The sequence below is a fragment of the Typopeltis vanoorti genome, chromosome 7, assembly GCF_054136105.1.
Source record: "Typopeltis vanoorti isolate ZY-2024b chromosome 7, IOZ_Tvanoo_1.0, whole genome shotgun sequence".
In the NCBI taxonomy this organism is placed as follows: Eukaryota; Metazoa; Arthropoda; class Arachnida; order Uropygi; family Thelyphonidae; genus Typopeltis; species Typopeltis vanoorti.
This window is the reverse complement of record NC_143555.1, coordinates 103,746,912-103,772,818: the sequence shown is the minus strand read 5'-3', so window position 1 is coordinate 103,772,818 and position 25,907 is coordinate 103,746,912. Positions and strand designations below refer to the sequence as shown.

The 25,907-nt window shown below is 34.5% G+C and overlaps 1 protein-coding gene across 4 annotated transcripts in view; it reads left to right on the top strand.

Annotated features, from left to right (window-relative positions):
• Window positions 1-25,907, top strand: part of LOC150104927 (uncharacterized) — a 359,330-nt gene that overhangs the window by 250,498 nt on the left and 82,925 nt on the right. For all 4 annotated transcript variants that reach the window (XM_090395423.1, XM_090395422.1, XM_090395424.1 and 1 more), the window contains exons 3-6: window positions 4,385-4,456; window positions 8,012-8,137; window positions 18,911-18,982; window positions 23,527-23,635. In XM_090395423.1, coding sequence (XP_090251549.1) covers window positions 4,385-4,456; window positions 8,012-8,137; window positions 18,911-18,982; window positions 23,527-23,635 — 379 coding nt within the window. The remainder of the gene's footprint in view (window positions 1-4,384; window positions 4,457-8,011; window positions 8,138-18,910; window positions 18,983-23,526; window positions 23,636-25,907) is intronic.

The following is a 25,907-nucleotide window of genomic DNA, read 5'->3' as shown; positions in this document are numbered from 1 at the left end:
GCAGACTTTGTGACTTTGGTTATCATCATTAGGAATAGCCGAGAAAAGGATATGACTTGATAATGCACTTGCTCGCTGTCTCTTGTAAGTAATGTCTCTCATGTGTTCTTCCATACGCATTTCGACAGATTTGTCTGTCTGCCGAAATAAGGAATATCGCAGTCACATAATATTTTATATACGCCAGGGTATTTGAGTTGATGATGACAAGGTTTTGGGTGGCTAATTAAGGAATGGATCTTTGGAAGTGGAGTGAACAAGGTTCTGATATTGTATTTTTTTAGAACTTTTTCTAATTTATGTGAAACAGTACTTATGTAAGTAATAGATATATTGCTTTTCAATCTATTTGTTTCTTCTGAGTGATGTCTAGGAGGATTAAGAAGGAATTTGTCAATGATTTTCTTGGAATATCCATTAACTTCGAAAGAAATTTTCAGATGGTTTATTTCTGTAAGCAGTTCATTTGGGTCATCCAGAAGAGAACGGGCTCTATGTCCCAAGGTGGAAATTATTCCAAGCTTATGAGGAGGGAAATGATGGGACTGACTGTGCAGATATCTGTTGGTATGTGTGGGATTTCTATATATCGATATTTTTAGTTTACCAGAAGAGCGAGTCAGTTTGACATCAAGAAAAGGCAAGGAATTATCCGTTTCAAGCTCGGCAGTAAACTTAATACTTTGATGTCGGCTATTGAGATGTTCGAGGAAAACCATAAGGGATTCATGTCCATGGCTCCAAACAATGAAGACATCATCCACATAACGTTTCCAAACTTTAGGTGTTAAAATAAAGGAAGAGATAGCCATGGTTTAAAAATCTTTTAAGTAAATATTTGCAAGAACAGGAGATAAAGGATTACCCATAGCCAGTCCATGATTTTGTTTGTATATATTATCTTGAAATTTGAAGTAACCGGACCTGATGCAATATGGAAGCAAGGCTAACATTTTTTTGGATAACTTGTCCTTGAGTAATGTTAGGACTTCATCTGTTGGGACATTAGTGAACAAAGAATCTTACAATCTTTCAAAATATCTTGCCAAATACCTCAAAAGTTTTTCAGGGAAGTCACCATCCTTTATTAAGAACACTACAGAATTTGTTACATACATGAAGGATATTACAGTTGATGAAAATGACATCATGGCTAGCTTGGACATAACTTCTTTGTATATATATATATATATATATATATATATATATATATATATATATATATATATATATATATATATATATATATATATATATATATATATATATATATATATATATATATATATATATACACAAAGATGCAATATGTAAGCAAGGCTAACATTTTTTTGGATAACTTGTCCTTGAGTAATGTTAGGACTTCATCTGTTGGGACATTAGTGAACAAAGAATCTTACAATCTTTCAAAATATCTTGCCAAATACCTCAAAAGTTTTTCAGGGAATTCACCATCCTTTATCAAGAACACTACAGAATTTGTTACATACATGAAGGATATTACAGTTGATGAAAATGACATCATGGCTAGCTTGGACATAACTTCTTTGTATATATATATACTGTATATATATATATATATATATATATATATATATATATATATATATATATATATATATATATATATATATATATATATATATATATATATATATATATATATATATATATATATATATATGATCATTTCAAAATACAAAATACAACATAGGCATCGATGACTGTTCTAACAGCAACTATATATATATATACAGGGTGTTCGGGATAAATTTGACAGTTTCGTAAGGAAAAAGAAAATCTTCTTTGTATCTATTAAATTTAATGAATTGACAAAAAAACATTACAGGCAGAGTTAATTACAATACTATCAACCAGATTTACTCAAAATAACCACCATTAGCATCGATCACAGCTTCAATTCTGCTTCGGAACCTCGAACAAGCTGATGCTACAGTCTCCCTGGGAAGGGCCGCAAAAACTGTTTTAATTTTATCCATTAACTGGGTTTTTGTATTACTGGAAGTGCGATTGGTGTCTTTTTCAACTGCACCCCATACAAAATAATCCATGGGGTTAAGGTCTGGGGAGTTTGGAGGCCAAACATTTGGACTGGTGAAGTCGTAGAAATTTTCAGACAACCATTTTTGACTTTTCCCAGAGGTGTGGCAAGGGGCCGAATCCTGCTGCCATACATACGGCCTACCATTGGCTACCCTTGTTATCCAGGGCTTGACTACAGTTAGCAACTCCACGAACAAAGCCCGAATTCCAATGCCACGGTTCTTCAACACCTGTTCCTGCAGATTTGCGAGGAATTCTGCTGTACGAACGCAATCAGATCGTCTGCTAGGGATCTTTCTTCTTGCTACATCCTCGTAGTCACCATTGCAAGTCTCTAGTTCATGCCTGATTGTTTTTACTGTATTCAGGGAGCATTGGGCAGCAGTCGTAATATCCTTATTTTGATGGCGGGCACGAATCATCATGATACAAGTTATTCTCTTCCATGATTCAGGTGGGTTCCAGCTATCCATCCTTTCTGACATCTTGTATATGAATGAAGAAGGGTCCAAACTTTTAAATGAAGAGAAGTGTGTGTTAATACATGTAACTTACGGAAAAATATAATTAATTATAAATATGTCAAATTTATCCCGAACACCCTGTATATATTTGATAATTAAAAAAAAATATATATATATATTTGATCATTTCAAAAAAAAAAAAAAAATATATATATATATATTTGATCATTTCAAAAAAAAAATATATATATATATATATATATTTTTTTTTTTGAAATTATCAAATATATATATATATATATTTATATTTTGAAATGATCAAATATATATATATATATATATATATTTTTTTTTTTTTTTGAAATGATCAAATATATATGTATTTTTTTTTTTTGATCATTTCAAAATACAAAATACAACATAGGCATCAATGACTGTTCTAACAGCAACTACACTATTTTCAAATTTAACTTTGTATTATAAAGTTAAGTTTGAAAATAGTGTAGCTGCTGTTAGAACAGTCATTGATGCCTATGTTGTATTTTGTATTTTGAAATGATCAAAAAAAATATATATATATATATTTGATCATTTCAAAAAAAAAAAAAAAAAAAAAAAAAAAAAAAAAAATATATATATATATATATATATATATATTTGTAAATTTCAAAAGGGTGTTAATAAGTTTTGTTAGAAATTATTAAAGTAATTAAATCTTAGAACGATACTATGATTATTTTTAACTATGTATAGTGTTCATACATGTTTATTAATTAATGATTATTTTTCTATTTAAAATAATTAAAATTTAATGTAAAATATGAAAATTACTTCAATTTGGTGAAATTGAATTGAATAGGCATTTTTACTTGAACTTTGTCCGATATGATATTAGCGCTTACAGTCCAAACGATAAATTTGGACTGTAAGCGCTATAAACAGAATATAACAGAACTATAGCAACTAGTTCGTAATCATTCTTGGTTATTAAAGGGCTAATTACAGTCCAAATTTATCAAGACAATCGGTCAAATTAAATGTCTCATTATGTTCAATTTCATATTCTAGTAATTTTCATATTCTACATTAAATTTTAATTATTTAATTATAAAAATAATTATTAATTAATAAAAATATATGAACACTCTATATCATATAGTTAAAAGTAATCACAATATCTCTCTCAGATTTAATTATTTTAACTATTTATAAAAAAAATTCTTAACACCCTTTTGTGATTCACAAGTTTATGATACAAAGTTAAAATTTAATAAAAAACTTATTAAAATACGACTTTCGGTTGTATTTTAATAACCTTTTAGTTGCCTTACTTAAAAGACACGATCGTGATCCAGGCGTCCGTATTTTATTAGTGCATTTGATAAAGGTTTTACTGGCCTCACAGCTGTTTCGAACTGACTGATTCTCTTCAGAGACAGGTTTCTGTTTGTTTTTTTCTGACATCGTTGTTTTGTTGTTGTGTAATAAAGGTAAAGTTTAAGGTAGATTAAAAACATAAACTTGACAAAATTCAATGCAAAGGCAAATATCAAATAAAACACAGATGATGCGATTGTTGAATGAGTACAGATGAGCAGACAATACTGCTGGTATTCCAACGAACTACAAAAACATATCGTATGAAAATAAATTATGTCATTATAATTGCTTTACAAAAATATAATGAAATTTTCCTTAATGTAATCTGCACAAGTTTCTTCTAGTTCACTTAACACCAGTGACATATCGTCAAACCAACCAAAAGGCAGAATACGCCCATTGTACAGCGTGCATTGCTAATATTTCAATGAACAGTTATAAGTGCTCCTAATATGATGTACTTACTTCTTTTTCAGAAATGCATGCAGTTCAACCGTGAAGAGCTGATCTGGGACGTGAAGCAGCAGATCTTGGCCTCCCTCCCCAAGGTAAGGCACTCACCAAGAAAGAGTAACTTTGGTATTTGTTTTAAATATTATGTGTCGCAATATGGTCACGGGACTCTTGGCCATGCTGTAATCGAAGCAGTCTCCAAAATGTCTTTGACTGGTTCAAAAAATTCAAGGCAAACGACATCGCTCTCGATGGCCAAAAGGCCAACTTTTTTTTTTTTTTTTGGAGCACTATTCCCAATCAATTTTAAAACATTGCATCAAGTCGAAGCCAATCTGGTCATCCAGCTCTCGTTGATTAGATCCTCTATCAAAAAAAGACTCTACGCGTGGGAAAGAAACCCTATGACGTCATCTTCAACCCCCCCCCCCTTGTAAAGATCGACAGAAACTGTCAGAATGTTTCACACACTAACTGAAATCAGAATCAGATGAGCATTGCGCCAAATTGCTCATAAGTCCTCTACTTTACGAATGACGTTTTGAGTAGAAACACTTGAGTTCAAATCCCCATATAGGACTCTAGGTCTTGGCAACTGAAATTTAGCTAGTTTTTATACGGACATAGCAGGATGTTTACTCCCTGAAACTTAACGCGGGACATAAGGAATTTACAGGCATAATCAACTATTGGGAGCTAAGTGAGCCAATTAAGTGAGTTAAGACTGTCACCAAGTGATATCCCTCCCCTCCCCCCCGAACGAGATAGACGCGTCCATTTTTCCACTTTGAGGTTACTGTGCAAGAGAACTAAAGAAATAAAGACCGAAAAAGAAAATTTCCTAATGTTAAAAAAAATCTGAACACAAAATCAATGGATCAACCAGTGGCAAATCACCTGTCCATGCAATTTATCTTCTTTTTGTGTTTTAGGAAGAGACAGATGTGTATTTTTCTGTCATTAACTAGTTGAGCAGAAGACTTTTCATTTATGTTTGCCCAATATTACTTATATGTTATATACCAATAAACTTCACTGTAATCGCACAAGCTATGAATACCAAATAAGTATAAAGGTCATTAATTAAATAATTAAAATTGTAATTAAATTATATTTAATTAAAGATGTTAATTAATTAATAATGTAATTGAATTAAACAACATACTCTAGAATCTATACATAAAGAATTCATCCATCCCTATTATTCATTTATTTATAAATTTAGAGTTTTCTGCTTCCAGGAAATACGAAATACTAGCATTTCTCTCCCACAAAACGCACAGCGGGATTATGTCGTGAATTTTTGAAAAAAATTGTGATTATATACCAATATAATCTTTGAGCTGGTTCCAGAGGAATGCTGTTAACACCATTATCACTATCCTATCCGCCAATACTTAAAATAAAGCGAGTACTATTCCAACAAGACAAGTCAAGACCACAACAATCTGGATTTGGGATGGACTATCGATGATTCACCTCATGCGCAGATAGCACATTGTCACTGTTAAGGATATCTTACAGAGAGATAGACTGACCATGGAACCTAAAATTTTATTGAATACATATTTCATTGTAATTTTGCGACTTCTTTAAATAAATATTATAAAAGCTTTTCTCAAATGTTATATAATATGCAAAATATCTAAAATAGTTTTTAGATCAAAAAAATTTCAATGTTTCTTTAGGAAATATTTTGACACCATTAAATGTTTAATAAGAAAAATTATAAAGTGACAAATTATATTTTAGTTTTAGTACGATATGATAAATCAATCGACCGTGAGATGCGGTGACTGATTCATTCAATCCAATACCCTTGGAGGGTAATGGATGGCAATGCTGTAGCCAGTGAAGTTCTAACTGAAGCTCGGCTATTGCTGTTACCCTCCTGCCATGATCAGAGCTTTAATAGCTCAATAACACCTTATCCCTACACTGTCCTCTACAGATAACGGGGAAGATGAAAAGCATTCTTGCATCGCCCCTTTAAGCCAGTCCTTATAAGGACTAGTTTTAGTTTTGATAAGAGGATGAATCGAAAAAGAAATCGACCGTGATATGCGGTGATTAATACTCTTGGAGGGTAATGGATGGTAATGCTGTAGCCAATGAAGTTCTAACTGAGGCTCGGCTATTGCTGTTACCCTCCTGCCATGATCAGAGCTTTAATAGCTCAATAACACCTTATCCCTACACTGTCCTCTACAGGTAACGGGGACGATGAAAAGCATTCTTGCTTCGCCCCTTTAAGCCAGTCCTTATAAGAATAGGAGGATGAGATTGAGATGGAATGGAGTAAACCCTGGGAGGGTAATGGATGACAATGCTGTAGCCAATGAAGCTCTAACTGAGGCTCGGGCATTGATGTTACCCTCCTGCCATGATCAGAGTTTTAATAGCTCTGATCATGGCAGGAGGAAGTTTTGATAAGAGCTCTCATTGCTTACTTATTTTGCATTGTTATAGTGTTTACATTTGTAACAAGGCAGAGGAATTCGCAAGTTATCTATTGTACAGGTGACTACAATTTCCTGAGATTTTAAAAGTGGAAAAACTTGTGATTCACTAGTCTTCAGTAAGCTTTGTTTGTTCTTACGATATCTTATCTTATATTACACTTCAAGACTATAACTAAAATTGACTAACTTCCTAATTCTATTGGTTTATCACTTCCTCTACTTTGAAGTGAGTTAAGTGAACTAAGCAATGACATCAAATAACAGTGCTTATCTTGATACTCGACTCAGACAATCTTCTTTCCTCTCCCAATAACGAACGTGTCTGTACCGGAAGCGTCCTCGGTAAAAATCGTTAACTTCAAAATCCATAGCAGACTGTTGAGAAATGTTCTCTTTTTTTTTTGTTACATTCCAACCAACCCCATTCTTTTCTTCTCTTGTTTTTTTTTCTGCAGTTGTGCATGCTATGGACTTCATCGCCGACTAGGTGCGTAGACCACCTCAATTATGAGGTTAGTGAACTTGCGTTAGTCGAGTTTCCCTGCACTTGGGAGAGGTTCCGCATTACAATTTCGTATTATGCAGCGACAGATTCAAAGTCGCTCTTGAAAGCAGAATGAGGGAAAATTACGGTTGGTGCCAGCTAACCAAACCTATAATTGTTCAATAAAAGCTTTTGCATAGAATTCCTATTAGTTGTAATGTTAGATAATTATAAGCAGTTACCCCTGATGCTCTTACTAATGTGTGGCAAATTACCAAACACATTTGTAAAAGCACATTAAACAAAACACGGTAATGTCTGGAACCCGTTGCTATGCTTTATGACTTTTATTCAAACAGAGGGTTGGTTCGGAATGTTGGGGTAGGTAATCCATCAATCAACTCATGCATATAATTCACAAATCCTATCTCGTATGTACATAAAACATTTATTTGCATTTCTCCTGTACTTCAACAATCATCAAGGGTCTTCTATACGCATAAAGATGTCTTCATTTGACCGATTAAAACAGGTCATAAAAATTATGAGTTTTCCCTATAAACAGAATGTTGCTGCATGAGTTAGTAAGTGTGTTAATAAGTAGTAATTCATATAAGCAGTTGACTCGCATTCTCTCCAGAGCTAATATTGAGTTTCCTTTATATTTCATTTCTCTTTTTCTCAACCATATTTTGATTTTTCAGGAGCTGAAAGAAGGCTTCAACTATGGTCTCTTCTGCCCACCTGTGAATGGCAAGGCAGGAAAGTTTTTAGATGAAGAACGTCCCTTAGCAGACTACCCCTTTTCCGATCCCTCAGGATACTTAGAAGTAAGTAGAGGTTTATAAAGCATTGATTTTTCCTTAACTTTTCTTTCAGCTCCTTTGTATGGATTGATTATTATGAGTATTCAGTTGAAGCACAGCTTTATTCTATAAGTTATATCATCATCACGAACCACGGGCTCACTGTCCGTTGGTGTCTGATGCCTCCTTCACTATTTTCTTCCATATTTCTTTGTCCAGTGCATACTGTCGCAGTTTCTGTAAACCCGTTCCACACCAGTCCTTTATGTCGTCTATCCATTCTCTGTATGGTCTACTTCTTCTGTTTAATCCATCCATAAAACCGAATATGAATGTCTTTATCTTCCGGTCCTTACTCATTCTGCAGTTATAACTTATATCATGATTCATAATTCTCTCTCTCTCTCTCTCATCACCAGTTTTACACTAAAACACTGGTTACTTATTGACACTATATTTTTGCAATTTTTAAAAAGACATAACACAGAATATAAAACTTGAACCTTACAACAATCCAGGTAATATCACCATAGTTATTAATATCACGATGCGAACCTCTCTCTCTCTCTCTCTCTCTCTCTACAATCACCAGATATTATTATAATATTATAATACACTAAACGCTAGTTACTTATACAATATATTTATTTTGACAACTGTTACACAGTATATATTGACGTATTTATTTTTTTATTTTTACAATATGTAAACTTTATACTAAACTTGTACTAATACAAGTATATAATGAAAAAATATATAGCTGAAACAATAGCTCTCTCTCTCTCTCTCTCACACACACACACACACACACACGCACGCACGAATTTTGAGGCTAACACGAAAGGGAAAAGAAGAAGATGGGCTTGCTACTGTATATATGTTTATTCAGTTATAAGGTGTGTGTGTGTGTGTGTGTGTGTGTGTGTGTGTGTGTGTGTGTGTGTGTGTGTGTGTGTGTGTGTGTGTGTGTGTGTGTGTGTGTGTGTGTGTGTGTGTGCGTGTGTGTGTGTGTGTGTGTGCGCGTGCGTGCGTGCGTGCGTGCGTGCGCATTCTTCTTGCCAGTGTGGCTGTTTAGTGAGATGAAAAACAAAAGAATTTTCAGGTGGATAAAACCCTGCAACCTCCATATGACTGGCTAACTCGCCACCAGTTAGAAAATCCTGATAATGGTTCTTCGCATTGTAGACGGGATTCGAACCCAGATGTTTCTAACCCGAGTGATAGCGACAATACCCTTCGGTTGGAAACTGCTGGACTCTCATTTTTCCTTTTAAACTTTATCAGGCATTTCCTTGTACCATTTTGAACTCCAGTTCATGTCAAAGCTATCCTTGGAATATCCGTCTGTTCTCAATTCATATCAATCCATTTCCATCTGTTTCTATTTATTTTATTGGTGACAGTTTTTTTGCTCTGTCCGTTTAGATATTTCTTTCTGCAATTTGCTCTTCAATGGAAGAACCTTTTGTTTGTTTCATATTTAAGTCCAACTTTTCATCTGTCATATACAATTCTTTCGAATTTTATATATTAGTGATTTTAATATTAAAGCTATATCTGCGTCGACCAGATATTCGAACTATAACGTGATATTCCATTTCATTCTCTTCCTTACACTTGTAATCTTTTTTTTTTCATAATATAGTCCGTGACTACGTTAAAAAAGTAATCCAGACATTTAAGAAACTTTTCTCACGCCGTTCTACACTTCTCGAACCATTCTGATGGTGCTTTCTATGCAAAACACTCACGTCCGCCACACAACAGTCTACAGGACCTAATTACATGTCTACAGGAAGAATGGTTCAAAATTCCCATTGAACGCTATCGTACCCTTGTGGAAAGCATGCTCCTAGGATTGCTTCAGTGATTGCAGCAAAAGGCGTTCCTGCATCTTATACAACTACATCCAAATTGGACACCATGGCTGTCTGTTAACTTCTTTCCAAACAGTGTATATGATAGGAAGTAGCCTTTTTATAGGAGGTTTTGAGCCATAATTGAGCATTCAGATCAGAAACTTGTATCCTAACTTCATCTCTCTCTCTCTCTCTCTCTCTCTCTCTCTCTCTTTCTCCCCCATTAGAACTGAACCTTAAAAAAAAATTAAACCTACAATAAGCCTAAGTTGATTAGTATTCTTATTAATATGATTCCTCAAATTAAACCTCAAATGATTCCTCAAATTTCCTCGTTACAAGGTCTTAATAGGACCTTACTTAGACTACTGTGCTCAGGTTTGATCTCCTGGTTTCCGTTGTGATTCTGATATATTGGAGAGAGTACAAAAGCGAGTGGTAAAAATGATATCAGGATTGTGGAATACTGATTATGAAGACAGATTGAGAATTTGTGCGTTGCAGAGACTAGCAAACAGGAGAAAGAGGAGTGATATTGATTGAGACTTACAAACTTCTGAAAGGGTCATACAGGATTTAATTTGATGGAATTTTTCATTTTATGAAGGGTGAGGAAAGGACAACAGGGCATCATTAGAAACTGAGAATGAATGCCATTAAAAAGGGATGAAGGCTAGATTTTTCTCTTATGGGGTCGTGCGTGATTGGAATGAATTGCCATTGGATGCTGTGAGTGCAAACAGTGTGAATGAATTCAAGAATAAGTATGATAGCTGGAGCGTGTAGTGTATGGCCTCCCTCGATGAATCTCTGACTTCCTGGAGGTCTCTCTTAATAATAATAATAATAATAATAAACGAACATACCAAAATCCATATTCATTAACTCTTACTGAAACGCTACTCCTTCAATTAATCTGATATTACCAATACCAAATAACATATACTTACGTATGTTGACATTAAATTTTAAGCTACACATCTCTGCAACGAGGTGTCCTCTCTTGCACTCTGTTCAATCCTCTAAAGAACCTATGATTCGAGCAATTGGCTACTCCACGCAGACTTACATCAAGCAAAGAGAGAAGAGAAATTTACTGCAAATTTTTGAGTATGCAACGGATATAAAATAATAACGGATAACGGTACTGATTCCAAGGGTGAAGCTAATGCTTTTATATTTCCCGCTATCTGATAGGGGATACAGTGAGGAAAAAATTTATGAGCCAATTGCTCGCCCTGAAGGGACATGGAGATCATGCATCAGTACAGGAAATTAATATGGTTTTGGTCTTTTGTGTTTGAATGGATCCATTTCGTCATAGTTTACAACTTGCTGAAACAGTTCATTGGGGTGAGTAGACGTCTTTAGGAAGAACTTTGTTGCTATAGATCGTAGAAAAGAGTAGATATAAGGAATATTTGTGTCTCGATGAAGTTGATTGTCTCTGACAAACCATGGAGCGTTTATAATCATTCTTAAATATTTGTTTAGCACACGTTGCAGTTTGAGAATGTTAGTATTGGAGGTATGGCTCCAGGCTGGAGAGGCATAAGGAGGATGATTATTGGACGAATCATCAGCTGGTATAAAAGCAATTTGATTCTGATGTTTAGCTTTCTGTTCCTGTTAATTAGGGAATAGATCTGGGCGATGGCTTTAGATGCCTTTGCACACATAGTCCTGATGTGCTGGTTAAAAGTTAATTTTTGTCCGGCACTACACCAAGGTATTTTGTTTCTGTCTGCCAAGGAATTTTGGTATTAAACAGGAAGCCGTCCCTTGCAGGAGATATCGATCTTTTAGTAAAGAGTATGATTGTGCTCTTTTGGGGATTTACTTGTAATATCCATTTGGAAAACCATTGCTCTAGCTTTAGGAGGTTTTCTTGTGGTGTGGCCGAAGCGATCTGGCTAATATTGCTGCATTGTCTGCATAGAGTGGCCATGATGGACGACATTGGGTTGTGCCGAATATCAAGACTATAGAAGCACTTGATTTTGATGTTTAGCTTGCTGTTCCTGTTAATTAGGAGATAGAGCTGGGCGATGGCTTTAGATGCCTTTTCACACGTAGTCTCTTGATATATATATATATATATATATATATATATATATATATATATATATATATATATATATATATATATATATATATATATATATATATATAGAGAGAGAGAGAGAGAGAGAGAGAGAACATTATCGGAGCCAGTAAGAATCCTTGCGGAACTCCGGCCAAGATATGGCGCTGGGTTGAGATTGTCCTATTTATCTTGACTTGTATGCGTCTATCCTGAAAATATGATTTAATTAGGTGGACCATTTTCAATGAGATGCTGAGATAAGTTTGTTCAGCAATCCAAAGTGTCATATCTTGTCAAATGGGATTTAAAATCATGTACTCATTTCCAAATTTTAAATTTTATGTTATTTTTTTAAAAAAGGTTTATGTTTAAATTGTGTTACATTAGTTAATATTTAGTAAATGCTTTGATCTATTTAAATATATAATTTTATTTTATATTACATATTTTTATTAAGAAATTTATTAAAGTTTCCTTTTGATTTGATGAAGTGGTTACTTCCTCCCTCACTATTTCACAAACCAAAATGTGGGTTTTATTTGAGGTGGGGTGTAATGACTAAAGTTACACCACTGTTCGTAAACCTGCGGTACATTAGCATCCTTAGTGGGCTTAATTTTGTTTTTAATTTATTATATAGTTGTATATTTTATTTATTTGTTACACAATTGAGAAACTGATGCAGAGACCAAATAATTGTTTCAGAGTAGGGAAATGGTTTCAAAAAGCGCGATGAAATTCATTTCTCACCTAAAACATTCAGACGTATCCATGCCCACTGCGGGATTCGGACTCGCAGTCTATTAGTTGCCAAGTGTGTGTGTGTGGGGGGGGTATGCTGTTCACTCTACTCACCAGGTCGGCAAAGATGTACGCAATTTTAGGTGCGTTTGAAAGCAGAACAGTATCTATTAGCTTCGGCATTATGTCTACATGAAACAACTCGAGAAACAACGAACAGTTTCCATGAACTTAATGTTTATGATCGTGAGGGGAAAATGTTACTAATTTTTCTGTGCTAGTAATGCGCGTAAAGGAGTTAGTCTATAACGTCGGTGAATTTAACTTCTCTCAGCGAAAACATAACTCATACTAATCATCTTATCTTTTATTCAGACAAATATTAACACGTTCTTTGTTTCTTATTTTGTCTAAACAAATGGCAGGACAAAAAAAAGAAATTCTAAACGACAAAACATTAACTTTTTTTGTCTTTAGAATTTTTTTAAGTATGATGCTTGATGTTGGTTTTTCTGCATAGCAGTTCATTTTATTTTAACAAAAAATAATTAAAACAATGACAATATCACCAACACACTTGCAATGTTACATTTCCTAATTTGTTGTAGTTGTCAAAACACGCCATTCTATTGGTCAAGTGAGAGTGATATTCCTTGAAGGTACTGATATGTACCTTCAAGGAATGTACAGCATCATTTTACTGCATGATTAGGCTTACATCATTACTACCGTTCTATCAGTTTTCTTCCAAATTAGTAGATAGGGCATTACCGACTGTATCGATCCATCTAGATCTTGGAATTCCTGTTTAACTTTTTCCCTAGTATTAAACAACTGTTTTACTAACCTTCCTTCTTTCCATTCTGTTTTTAAGTTACCATACCATCTTAGATTAGCTCTGCTAAGGATGTCTACTTCCTTTCTATTATCTTCATTATCAATATGATTCTTTTGATACTTTTTTTCAGAACGTTTTTGGCTAATCTTAGATCTGTTTTGTTTCTAATCCATTTCTCAGATTCATAAGTTAAAACCGGTTTGAGCACTGTTTGCTGAGTTGGATATCTTCGATATTTATATCATGTTATTGCATTTTCATTCATAATGTAGTCCATGTTGATGATAAATAACGGTGAAGATAATGTGCGCCCTTATAACCTGATTTGGCATCAAATCATTTTCCTGTACCTCTTTCATTTTTTTTATTTAATTGAATACACGATGTATTGCTCTGTATAATGCTATATAAATGTAGCGTTCTGAAAATCTAAAAACTTAAATCCAGGTCTTTCTTTTAGTCTAATGATTTCTCAGCTACTTGTCTTCAAGTGAAAATGGGATCCTGACAGCCTCTATCATGGCGTGAACCCATCTTGTGTTTCCTAGAGTTTCTCTTTCACAATTTTCTTCATTCTTTTCAAGTATGCTGACATAAATCTTACCTGAAACGCTCGATATAGAAATTTCTGTATAATTACCACATTTTTTATTTTATTTTATTTGCTTTATTTCAATTACAATTACAAAAATTTTATCCTACCCACGATACTAATGTACTATAGTTATAAGTTTTTGTGGATGGAAGTCATATTAAAAAATAAATAAATAATAATAAGAAGAAACATCAAAATTTACGTAAGTGAATTATTAAATAAAATATTTAATTAAATCTCAAAGGAATAAACGTAAATTAATTATAGCATTTAACTTTTTTTTTTTTTATAATTCTCATCCTAAAATTCTCAATTTTTCATCTTTTAATCTTCTGCAATACTCAGCATAGGCTGCAGAAGAGTTCCGATATTATTTAGAGGAAGCACATGTTATATGTAGGTCAGTCTTCATTAAAACCTTCGCTTACGCATGGATTCACTAATGAATGAGTTACTTTTGTGATGCTTCAAACAGGAAGTCCTTCTCGTGATGCAATAAATAATTAATTATAGACTAAACATTTAACGGCACAACTTTACTCTTTCATTTAACTCAACGTATTTATTTTAAAAAAATCAAAGCGTTCCTACAAATTTTAATGAGATTCCATACGGATCGAATGTCTGTCAGCATGAACAAATTAATTACAGTTAATTAAAGAACACAGCCTTCCTATTTAATTTATTGGTTCCATACTGCTCAATGGGCCAATTAGTACCGTGAATAATTTTGCTGTATCTTTTATTTTAAATACAAACTACGTTATATAGTTCACGTAAATATATGAATTTCTACTTACACCTGTGTCCAAAAAGAAACCGAACTTTTCGAAAATAGAAAAAACTAGTGGCGCCACCTGTTGTATCTTTTCTGTTGTCGAAAGCGGCAACCTTCGTTAGTGTAATGTTAACTATTTATGACATTTGCTTCATTAGAAGCCGAGTTATAGTGCCAAGAGTGACAGTGTGTTTTTACGAACGGTCGATCGTCACGATATTCATGCCAGTACGCGACGAATTCTCGCTATCAATCGCTTCAAAACTTCGAGATAAAACTCACCATTGACCGTTTGGTCAGGCGGAACGAATTCTTCGTGGATAATGCCCTTGGAAACAAGTGTCATGGATATTGTAAAATACATTAAACAGGCTAAGTGGAGATGGGCTGGCCATATTGCCAGATGCAGTGACGGGAGATGGACTAGAAAAACAACAGAGTGGAGACCAATGGATGGAGTAAGACATAGAGCAAGACCGAGAAGATGGTGGAGGGATGAACCGGAACAAATTGCAGGAATGAGATGGATGGGAGAGGCAGAAACCCGAGTGATCTGGAAAATCATGGGGGAGACCTTCGTCCAGCATTAAACACAACCAAAAGTTGAAGAAGAAGAAGAAGAAGAATGCCCTTGGAATGGTAAGAACAAATCATCATTGTCTTTACTTTTGACTTCTCCAGGCGACTTTTTTTCGGATGCCCCTCTTCTGGTGGTCTCCACTCAGCACTCTGGCGCTTTGTTAAGGGCTGATACTCAAAACACCACGTTTCATCACATCGTTTCAAGGAAGTTTGAGTCCTTACAGCGGTTTTAATGAAGTCCTTGCAGTGTTCAATTCGATACATTTTTTGATTCGATCAACTTGCGGGGAACAAATCGCGAATTCAATTTACAAAGGCCCAAACTCTCGGTCAAAATGTTGTTCACAGTTGATTTTGGAATCCCCAATTCATCTTCAATCAATCTCAAGGACGATTTCGGGTTTTCTTTGATGAAATCACGCACCTTTTGGATGTTAACTTCACTCAGTCCAATTTTTGGACGGCCCGGCTTTTCGTCGTCCTCAAGCGTCTCACGACCACTTTGAAATCGCTTAAACCACTCGTAAACTTGAGTACGGGATAAGCATTCATCGCCGTATGCTTTTTGAAGCATCTGATGCGTTTCGGTAAAACTTTTACCAAGTTGAACACAAAAGTCAATCGCAGCTCTCTGTTTGAAACTCATTTTCCGGCCGTTCGTCAAAACACACTGTCACTCTTGGCACTATAACTCGGTTTCTAATGAAACAAATGTCATAAACAGTTGACTCAACACTAATGAAGGTTGCCGCTTTCGACAACAAAAAGACACAACAGGTGGCGCCACTAATTTCTTTTATTTTCGAAAAGTCTGATTTCTTTTTGGAGGAGGGTGTACATTGAACGTGTTTAGATGTTGATTATTTTTATGACATAAATTTTATGTTTGTTTCCCACACATAATGATCATTGCCAATAATTTGAACGAAAATAAATATATATTTTTTTTAATTTTTCAATTTTTTAAAAATTAATTTTTAAGATTTAATCCAGAAACCTGTTCTACAGACCAAACACGGAGCCCTAAAAATAAGGCAGTGGGCTCACAGCGGGAGGTGAAATTCATCCCTCCCCCCTAAGCACATTCTCAAACCTCCATGTCCAGGTCTAATATTGAGATCAATATTATAATAATTAAAACCCAAAATATTTAAACAAATAAACATTAAAGATGATCTGTAAATGAAAAATGAAATATTATGTTAAAAATAAATAAGAATTATAATAATTTGTTTGGTTTAAATATAGAGGGCCATCATGAATGAAAAATCAGTAGTAAGAAATGGAATGATTTGTAGATATTATTCAAGCAATGAAAATATCGATAAATGACAAAAATAAATTCTAAAATTATATATATAACGGAAATTAATAATTTAAATATGAAAAGGTAAACTTATACATGTAATGAAGTAGCATATTCTATAAATATCAAATTACTTAGATACGCCATTATATGACTGTTATATTTTATTAATATATATTACATGTATTATGTATTGAAGTAAGTGCGGATTGATTCATTCAATCCAATACCCTTGGAGGGTAATGGATGGCAATGCTGTAGCCAGTGAAGTTCTAACTGAGGCTCGGCTATTGCTTGTTACCCTCCTGCCATGATCAGAGCTTTAATTGCTGAATACCACCTTATCCCTACACTGTTCTCTACAGATAACGGGGAATATGAAAAGCATTCTTGCTTCGCCCCTTTAAGCCAGTCCTTATAAGGACTATATGAAAAGCATTCTTGCTTCGCCCCTTTAAGCCAGTCCTTATAAGGACTATAAGATTGAAGTAAGTGCGAGGATTAGATGAATCAATCGACTGTGAGATGCGGTGATTGATTCATTAATGCCCTTGGGGGTAACGGATGGCAACAATGCAATGCTGTACCAATGAAGTTTAACTGAGGTTCGGCTGTTGCTGTTACCCCCTTGGGCGATGAGTTTTTGAGTTCGCTCTCTTAAGGATTTTGCCTTAAGGGAGCACTTTGAGTCTCCGGGGAGAGTGTTCTCCGGCACGGCCCGCTGAGGGGCTTTGTCGGTGAATTATTTTCCTCGGAATTTGAGCGGTTCTGCTCAGTGGTCGGGGAGCCCGTCACTGAGTGGAACCAACGCTGAGATTAGGACGGTCTTTCGCCCACTATGGAGTGGCCTAGAGATCGTCCGTATTTTTGAGATTTCACCTTTACTTACATAGGCGGTGATTGATTCATTCAATCCAATACCCTTGGAGGGTAATGGATGGCAATGCTGTAGCTAATGAAGTTCTAACTGAGGCTCGGCTATTGCTGTTACCCTCCTGCCATGATCAGAGCTTTCATAGCTCAATAAAACCTTATCCCTACACTGTCCTCTACAGATAACGGGGAAGACCAAAGCATTCTTGCTTCGCCCCTTTAAGCAAGTCCTTATAAGGATAAGGACTATTAGTTGAGTTCAGGAGGATATTAGCAAGGAAGTAGAGGAGGAAGAAAAGTCCTTTTTAGGTTACTTAAATAAAAAGAGCCAATAGACTTCATTTCGGCGATATAAACATTATTTAAATTAAGGGGATATTAAATCCCACATTGTTTTAAAACCGAATAAGAAACTCAAAGATTGGAATCAGAGAGTTTCATGCCGAATATAGTAAACTATAAAAATATCGGCGATTACTAGCGTGAGCTAATGCAAGTAGTCCTAGTACGTAGTACAATACCGGGCAACTCGCAGCAAAGGTGGTAAAGTTCTGATCGCTATACTTGGTATTTTCCATAATGTAAAAACACATTTCCTAGGAAATGTATGCTGTTATTACATTATAGCAGGAGGTCACTACCCAGACCGGTTTCAGCCTTTTTTGAGGCTTCATCAGTGAGTAGATAGACCAAATTAATACCAAAGGATATAATGGCCGAAAATGAAAGGTACAAAGGCCGAAATGAAGCCTATTGGCTCTTTATATTTAAGTAACTTAATGGGTGCACCTGTTTGACAACTCGTATAGCAGAGTATATAAGTTCTTTTCGCTATACCTTTTGGTATTAATTTGGTCTAGCTACTCACTGATGAAGCCTCAACAAAGGCTGAAACCGGTCTGGGTAGTGACCTCCTGCCATAATGTAATAACACACACATATACATATGTATATATATATGTGTGTGTGTGTGTGTGTGTGTATTATATATATATGTGTGTGTGTGTGTGTGTGTGTGTGTGTGTATTATATATATATCTGTGTGTGTATTAGTTGAGTTAGTTGGATTCTGATATTTCCTTATTGAATTAAATTCCCAAACAAAAAAATAAGAATTTTATTATTATTTCCTTTTGTAGCTAAGGTACAAAAGACGTATCTACAAGGTGATGAATGTGGAAGAGAAGCAGCTCAAACAGTTACACACCAGGGTAAGTGTTGATCATATTTTGTTAGTCCCAGCCAAACCGTGAGTATAAATAGAGTGTGAAGCGATTTATTTACTACATTAGTTATATCTGCTACAAAGTACACGTAAAATGATAAAAATCTTTCTTTATAACTGAATTTGCATTTCTTTGGGCATGTTTTAAATTTATCTGAATGGTATTATTATCTATTCTAACATACTAATAACATGGTTAATTGATACTTCAAAAATCACCGATCGGAAGTAGACATTTGTTGTTGTTGTTATGTTCCATCGAGTCGTTTTCGACTATTGGTGATTCTATGAACATACACTGTCCATTCAGATCTGTCCCTAGCCATATCTTTCAGAGTTTCCAGGCGCATTGTAGTTGCTTACTTAACTCCATCCACCCATCTAATTCTTGGTCTTCCTTTTCTCTTACTTCCATCAACTTTAGCAAGCCTCATCATCTTCTCTAGACTCTCATTTGTTCGCATAATAAGTCCAAATTATGACAATTTTTGCTTGATGATCATAGCTTCGAGGGAGTTATCTGGCATTATTCTGTCTATCACTGATTTATTGGTTTGCTTTGCAGTCCATGATATTCTTAGTAAGCGTCTCCAAACCCATAATTCAAATGCATCTATCTTCCTTTTTTCACTCTTTCTCAGGGTCCAGAGAATATCATTCCTTTCACGATTCTGAGTTGCGAGGCTAATATCTTTATATTTAAAGATCTTGCTTAAATTTGTCACTGCTTTCTTTCCGAGTAATAATCGTCTCCTAACTTCTTCAGTACAACCCCCATCTTTATCAATTCGGGATCCTAGAAGCAGAAAATTGATAACTTCATCCATTTTTTCCTCATCTACTTCAAAATCATCAAGTTCACATGTTGCCATAACTTTTGTCTTTTTGAGGTAAAGTTTAAGGCCATGTTTACCACTTTCGTCTGTAACTTTCATAATAAGTTCTTCCAAATCTTCTTTGCATTCTGCTAGCAAGGTGGTATCATCTGCATACCTCAAAGTATGAATATTTCTTCCACCAATTTTAATTCCAACTGAAGTCTCCTCCAGCCCTGCCATGCTTAAAAGGTATTCGCTGTACAAGTTAAACAGGTACGGAGATAAAATACATTCTTGTCGCACCCCTTTACCTATTGTGAAATATTCAGTTTCTCCAAGATATATTCGGACAGTAGCTTCTTGTTCATAATAAAGATTCCTCAGAAGGATAATGAAATGCTCCGGCTACTCCCATTGTTCTTATCACATTCCACAGTTTCACATGATCTACAGAGTCAAAAGCCTTACTATAGTCAAGAAACAAAGGTAGACATGCTTTTGATATTCCTGTGCTCTTTCTATTAACCATCTCACATTGGCGATCTGATCTCTTGTTCCTCTGTCTTTTCGAAATCCTGACTGTTCATTTGGCATTTCTCTCTTCATGAATGGTTCCAGTCTTTTCTGAATAATCTTAAGTAACACTTTACTTGTATGAGAAATCAGTGCTATAGTTCTGTAACTTTTGCACTCTCTTGCATCGCCTTTCCTCAATAAAGGTATATAAACTAATTTTTTTTCCATTCCCTAGGCCATGTAGTTGTGATCCAAATTCGCTGACATAGAGCTGTTAAAATTTGAACTGCCTCTTCTCCCAGGGCTTTGAGCAGCTCAATAGATATCCCTCCCCTCTTGGTGCTTTCTTACTGGATAGCTGTTGCATTGCTCACCTCACTCTCTAGTGGTACTGGCTCCTGTGGACATACCGTTTCTAAAATCCTTTACATGCAAAATTCTCTATTTTAAAGTTCAAGTTTTAAATTTCGTTTTGTTTGAATTCAAGCATATTTCTATCATATATTTTCCTGCTTGAAAGAATTTATCCAGTAAATCGTATTTCGATGACATATATAAATAATGTCTGCATCCTATTATTTAGATCGTTACCTACTCTGCAAATTACCTACTCTGCAGCCTGTTTCTATTATATTCCAAAGGTTGTAATTGTCAAATTCTTAGCAGTGTATAATTTTTACGAGTCTTCGGAATTTTTACAAGGTTTCGATCACAACATGGTGGACTGTGATATCTCGCTTTGGCTCTTCACTTATTGCAATAAATTAGTTAAAAATATAAATAAAATTTAAAGCGGAAGGAAAAGGTATAGCATTTAACATTAAACACAAAGATAATTTTCTTCAATGACAAACACTCTCTATTAAAATGATGCAGATTTCAGAGTGGAAATATTGGACAGTGAGACTTGTTTGTGTCTATTATCTAATAGAATTTCTAATAGTGAAGAAATAGAGGAATTCTTAGAGAATGCAACTTAACTGTTTCTTGTTAGAAATCAAAACAGCAAATTAGAAAATGTATAGCATACATACAATTGTGTTTTAAAAAATTGGAGAAAATAGCAGCTTATAATAAGGGTATGTTTAAACATAAAATGTGCTTAAATTCACACCGCAAACATATCAGAAATAATAAGGTTATATTGGAGAGAAACTCAAGTGACAAAGTTACAGTAATAGTGTGACATATGAACACTAATGCAAACAAACATACAATAATATAATGATTTTGTGTTCCTAAACAGAGACCTGTTATCCTCTTTCACTGTTAATGCTCAATTTTACTAACAGTCATATCTTAAATCGTAATGCATCCAAACTGAGCATGCATAGTTCTACACCCTTGACCTTGATCGCATCACAACAGATCTCAATAAGCAGGTGCATATTTTCCAAAAAGAAAAAATAACTACGAGGAAATACTTCAAGCAGACGTATATAGAATATTTTATGGTGTGTATTAAACGAATGTACCAAATGCTAATTTGCCCAATTTAAGCAATTTTAGATATACAGTATTACTATTTATACTATGTTTGATATAACATATATATTAAAATTATATAGTTAATAGAGTTAACTATATTAACTATAGAAAAGTTACGGTTTTAGGTACATTTTTGGATCACAGTAATACTTCTGATTGAGGACATCGTGATTTTTACCATTCTACAGTATCAGTGATATCCCCAATCCTATTCTATCATGAATTGGAATCTACAAGTACAAGTGAGACCAGGATGTCCTCTGTTTCTCAGCTCTTTGTGTTAGTTTATCGAAATCCTTACCCAAATGAGTAGTGCTAATACAGTAATTAAAGGAGGGGCTGTACTGGGCATAGCTGATTTTTCTATTAAATGTTTGCAGTACAGATGATATCATGTTACATCACTACAAAAACAGAAACTCTGGATGAATCTTATATTTCTTTCACAATCCTCAGGTTAATCCACCGTTTAGGATACATAAGGAGTCTTTTTCAATAACGACAATTCCCTTACACGCTAAAAGTGCCCACTCTACTACACTGGGTAATTGATTTATTTCTACTCAGGAAAACCTTCAATAAGATTCAACATTTGCCTTTCTATTGAAAAGTCCCTGGTTCGAATCCCATCTAGTATGTCAGGTAACTTATAAGGGCTTTTCAGAAGATGAGTTAGTCACCATCATACTGATGTAGGAGTATTGTTTTCCTCACTGAAATCTCCGGATGAAAAACCCGAGATTTCCTTCATGATTGTCTACAAATCTTAGTAGGAATGGAAAAAATGATATGCCTAATCAGTGTAAGATGATAAAAGTGTGGATTACTCTGAATTTCTTCAAACGATTACATGTGTACCACTTTTTGTGCTTATATTATGTGTGTATCAATTTCTTTAATTATTTTTCAACTTTTCGTTCTGTCACTGAATGTTTCTTGTCTCCCATCATATTTTCCCTATTATATGCAGCTGAACTTTTTTTTTATTTGTATGGATGCTTACTTTTATCTGTTCGGTTATTAGTTATTTCCATAATTAATTATACTTGTTAAAAACCGATATTGCTTCCACTTATTATATTTCACTTTTTCAATGATTTATCCAACTGTATTGTTCATTTTGTTCAACTGCGGTACTTAGTATAATATAGGCTCACAACATTTCGTGGATAGAATCAGAATAAAACTTTCGAGAAGAGGTTACTGGATTCATCTTATACGTAAAACTAAAAAAATATATACCGTAGTTCTTAAATCTGTCGCAGATAAAAGCGAATCTAAAATATCAGACAGAAAATAATTTTGATTAACATTCTTAGTTGATATAACGTGAATTAAACCATTTATTCAAGGCGCAAAACTAAAAACAGATGTTGATTTCGTGAAGCTTAGCACATATGTGGATTAAGCTTGATAGAAGTTTTCCTAGAAATATATTTTCTGATTAAAATGAATTAGAACAACATTTTATATGGAGAATCTCTTCTTACAGTTTAACTGTTGCTACAGTGCAAACCACTCTTCCTTTCATTGGCTTATTTAAAAATCAGTTGCATTTATACAATAATTTTAAGATAAAAATAATAAAAGATAAAAATTATAATTTCATATTTAGCATTTCATTTAATTTTTTATCTCACTCTGTTGTGACGATGATGACAAATGGTAGGAAATCAAAATTAATCCGTATCTTTCTCTTTTATTGTAGGCCAACCTACGTAGGCTGTTGGATCACGTGAACAACGGCCACGTGGAAAAGATCACCAAAATGTGCACAAGAGGACTAGATCCCAACTTCCATTGTTCGGAAACGGGTGGTAAGATTCCATGCTTATACTGTGTCCCCCTCGTGTTGGCGTAATCGGTATTGTCGTTTTTGCATATTATTATTTTTTTTTTTACTAAAAAATAAATTTTTCTGTACATAATAATTGCATATGATATAAAATTTCTAGTTTTTTTAACTATTAAATATGTATAAACACAAGCACATACACATCAAAATTTTATTTGTATACGAAATATTTAAATTATTAAAAAAAAATCACAGGCGTTAGTTTTCATCGAGTTTAAGGAGATGCGGTGATTGATTCATTCAATCCAATACCTTTGGAGGGCAATGGATGGCAATGCTGTAGCCAATGAAGTTCTAACTGAGGCTTGGCCATTGCTGTTACCCTCCTGCCATGATCAGAGCGTTAATTGCTCAATACCACCTTATCCCTACACTGTCCTCTACAGATAACGGGGAAGATGAAAAGCATTCTTGCTTCGCCCCTTTAAGCCAGTCCTTATAAGGACTAAGGCGTTAGTTTTCATCGCGATACTAATCTACCAAGCATCAAGACACTCATGAAAACCGTCGCAGAAAATGTCTTCACAATAACAAAAAAACAGAGAAACCAATTACTAAGACAGGCATCAAACTACAGCCCAACAGACCACTTCAAACACAGAAGACCAAAAGACATCTTAAAATGAAAACCTCTAGAAAAGCTCACCAGGAGCGGGCATAGTACCCACCCAGCTTCCACAAGTAAAATAGAGATAAGGGGATAAAGAGCCAAGGGCTCACTCCATCTACCATAGAAGTTAACAGGCGTTAGTTTTCTTAAATCCATGAATTGTCTTATGCTTTCTGTTAATGTGTTATTTTCCTTAAATAATTTAAACTGATTGTTGTTATGACATGAAAAATACCAGTAAAAACAGGTCTAATTTAGCTCAGTTGCTGCATTTTAACACGTGAATACAAAAAAGGTCTTTTGTTTTTCGTCAGCAACTTTATAAAAGGGGTGACATCTTGATTAAGTCAATTTAGTCCGCGTGTGTAGGAAATACCCGAAATAATCTCGCAGTAGTAATTCATTCATTATTACAGTAATGCATATTTAAAGGTCTGAGTACCTGGTGTGGCGTAGATGATCTGGAAACCCATGTAGCGACCATAGTGGAACCTTTCCACACTATTTCAGACCTTTAAATATCCAGACTGGTAGTCGCACACCGGGCAGTGAAATACATGTGCTATTTAAAGACATTCCCAATGGTCATAGCCATGGTGAGATCTGAAGTCACAGCCTATGGATGTATCTCGATTAGGTTATTTTAATAATTACCTAAGATTCATATTAAACTTAACTACTAATCCCCATATGATAATATGGACACTATCCATTTGGTATCTCCCATTTATGGAAGATATCAAATGTCCGCGTGTTAGAACCATCTCAACTCTTGTTTAAGAGGCATATTTTAATCAGACAGTTCGAAATGATACAGTACTAACTTCCAAGCTAAACAAAGTACGAAAAAATGCTGTGATTTTTCCGTAGTTTGTTTAATTTATTCACATGAGACTGTACTATGTCAAGTCTGTATTTTACTATTTCTATGTTGTCGAGGTTATAAGTAATGAGCCTGTCAAGATATGTAAATTATGTTATTTGTTCAAGTATATGATTTTTTAAGTTTATTAAAAATTTCCTCATCTCTTCCTATTTTCATTATTTTAAATTTCATTCAAAAAATTTTACATTCTTCATTTAAAATGTTTATTGTCTTTCCATTTTAAATGAAGAATGCAAATTTTTTGAATGAATGTCTTTCCGAGCGTCCGTAGCTCAGTCAGTATAGATGAAGCCCTTTGGTCGGAAAGAAGACCTAGGTTCGGTTCCCATCAGTGACGTTAAGAATATTTACTGGTCTCTTTCGACGAAAGGTGAGTTAGTCGGCCTCATACGGGGTAGAGGGTTTTTTCACCTGGAAACTCGCATTTATCCCCCCCCCCAGAACAGGCAAACCGACCCCATGAACAGACATAAGACACTTCCAGAATAAGGAGTAAATAAGGAGTAACCAACCTATTCCACAGGATTTCGGTTCCGAATGCCTACACGGTAAAATATGTAGGTCTTCGCGTGAGCGTAAACCACAATAGAATAGGATAGGATTATCTGTTTCCAATTGTACTCTATATTCTGCAATAATGATAATAATAATATCGTCCACATATTTAATGTGATTGATATTCATATTATTTATTTGTAGACCTCGTTCTTCGGCTATGATTTTACATATTTCTTGAGG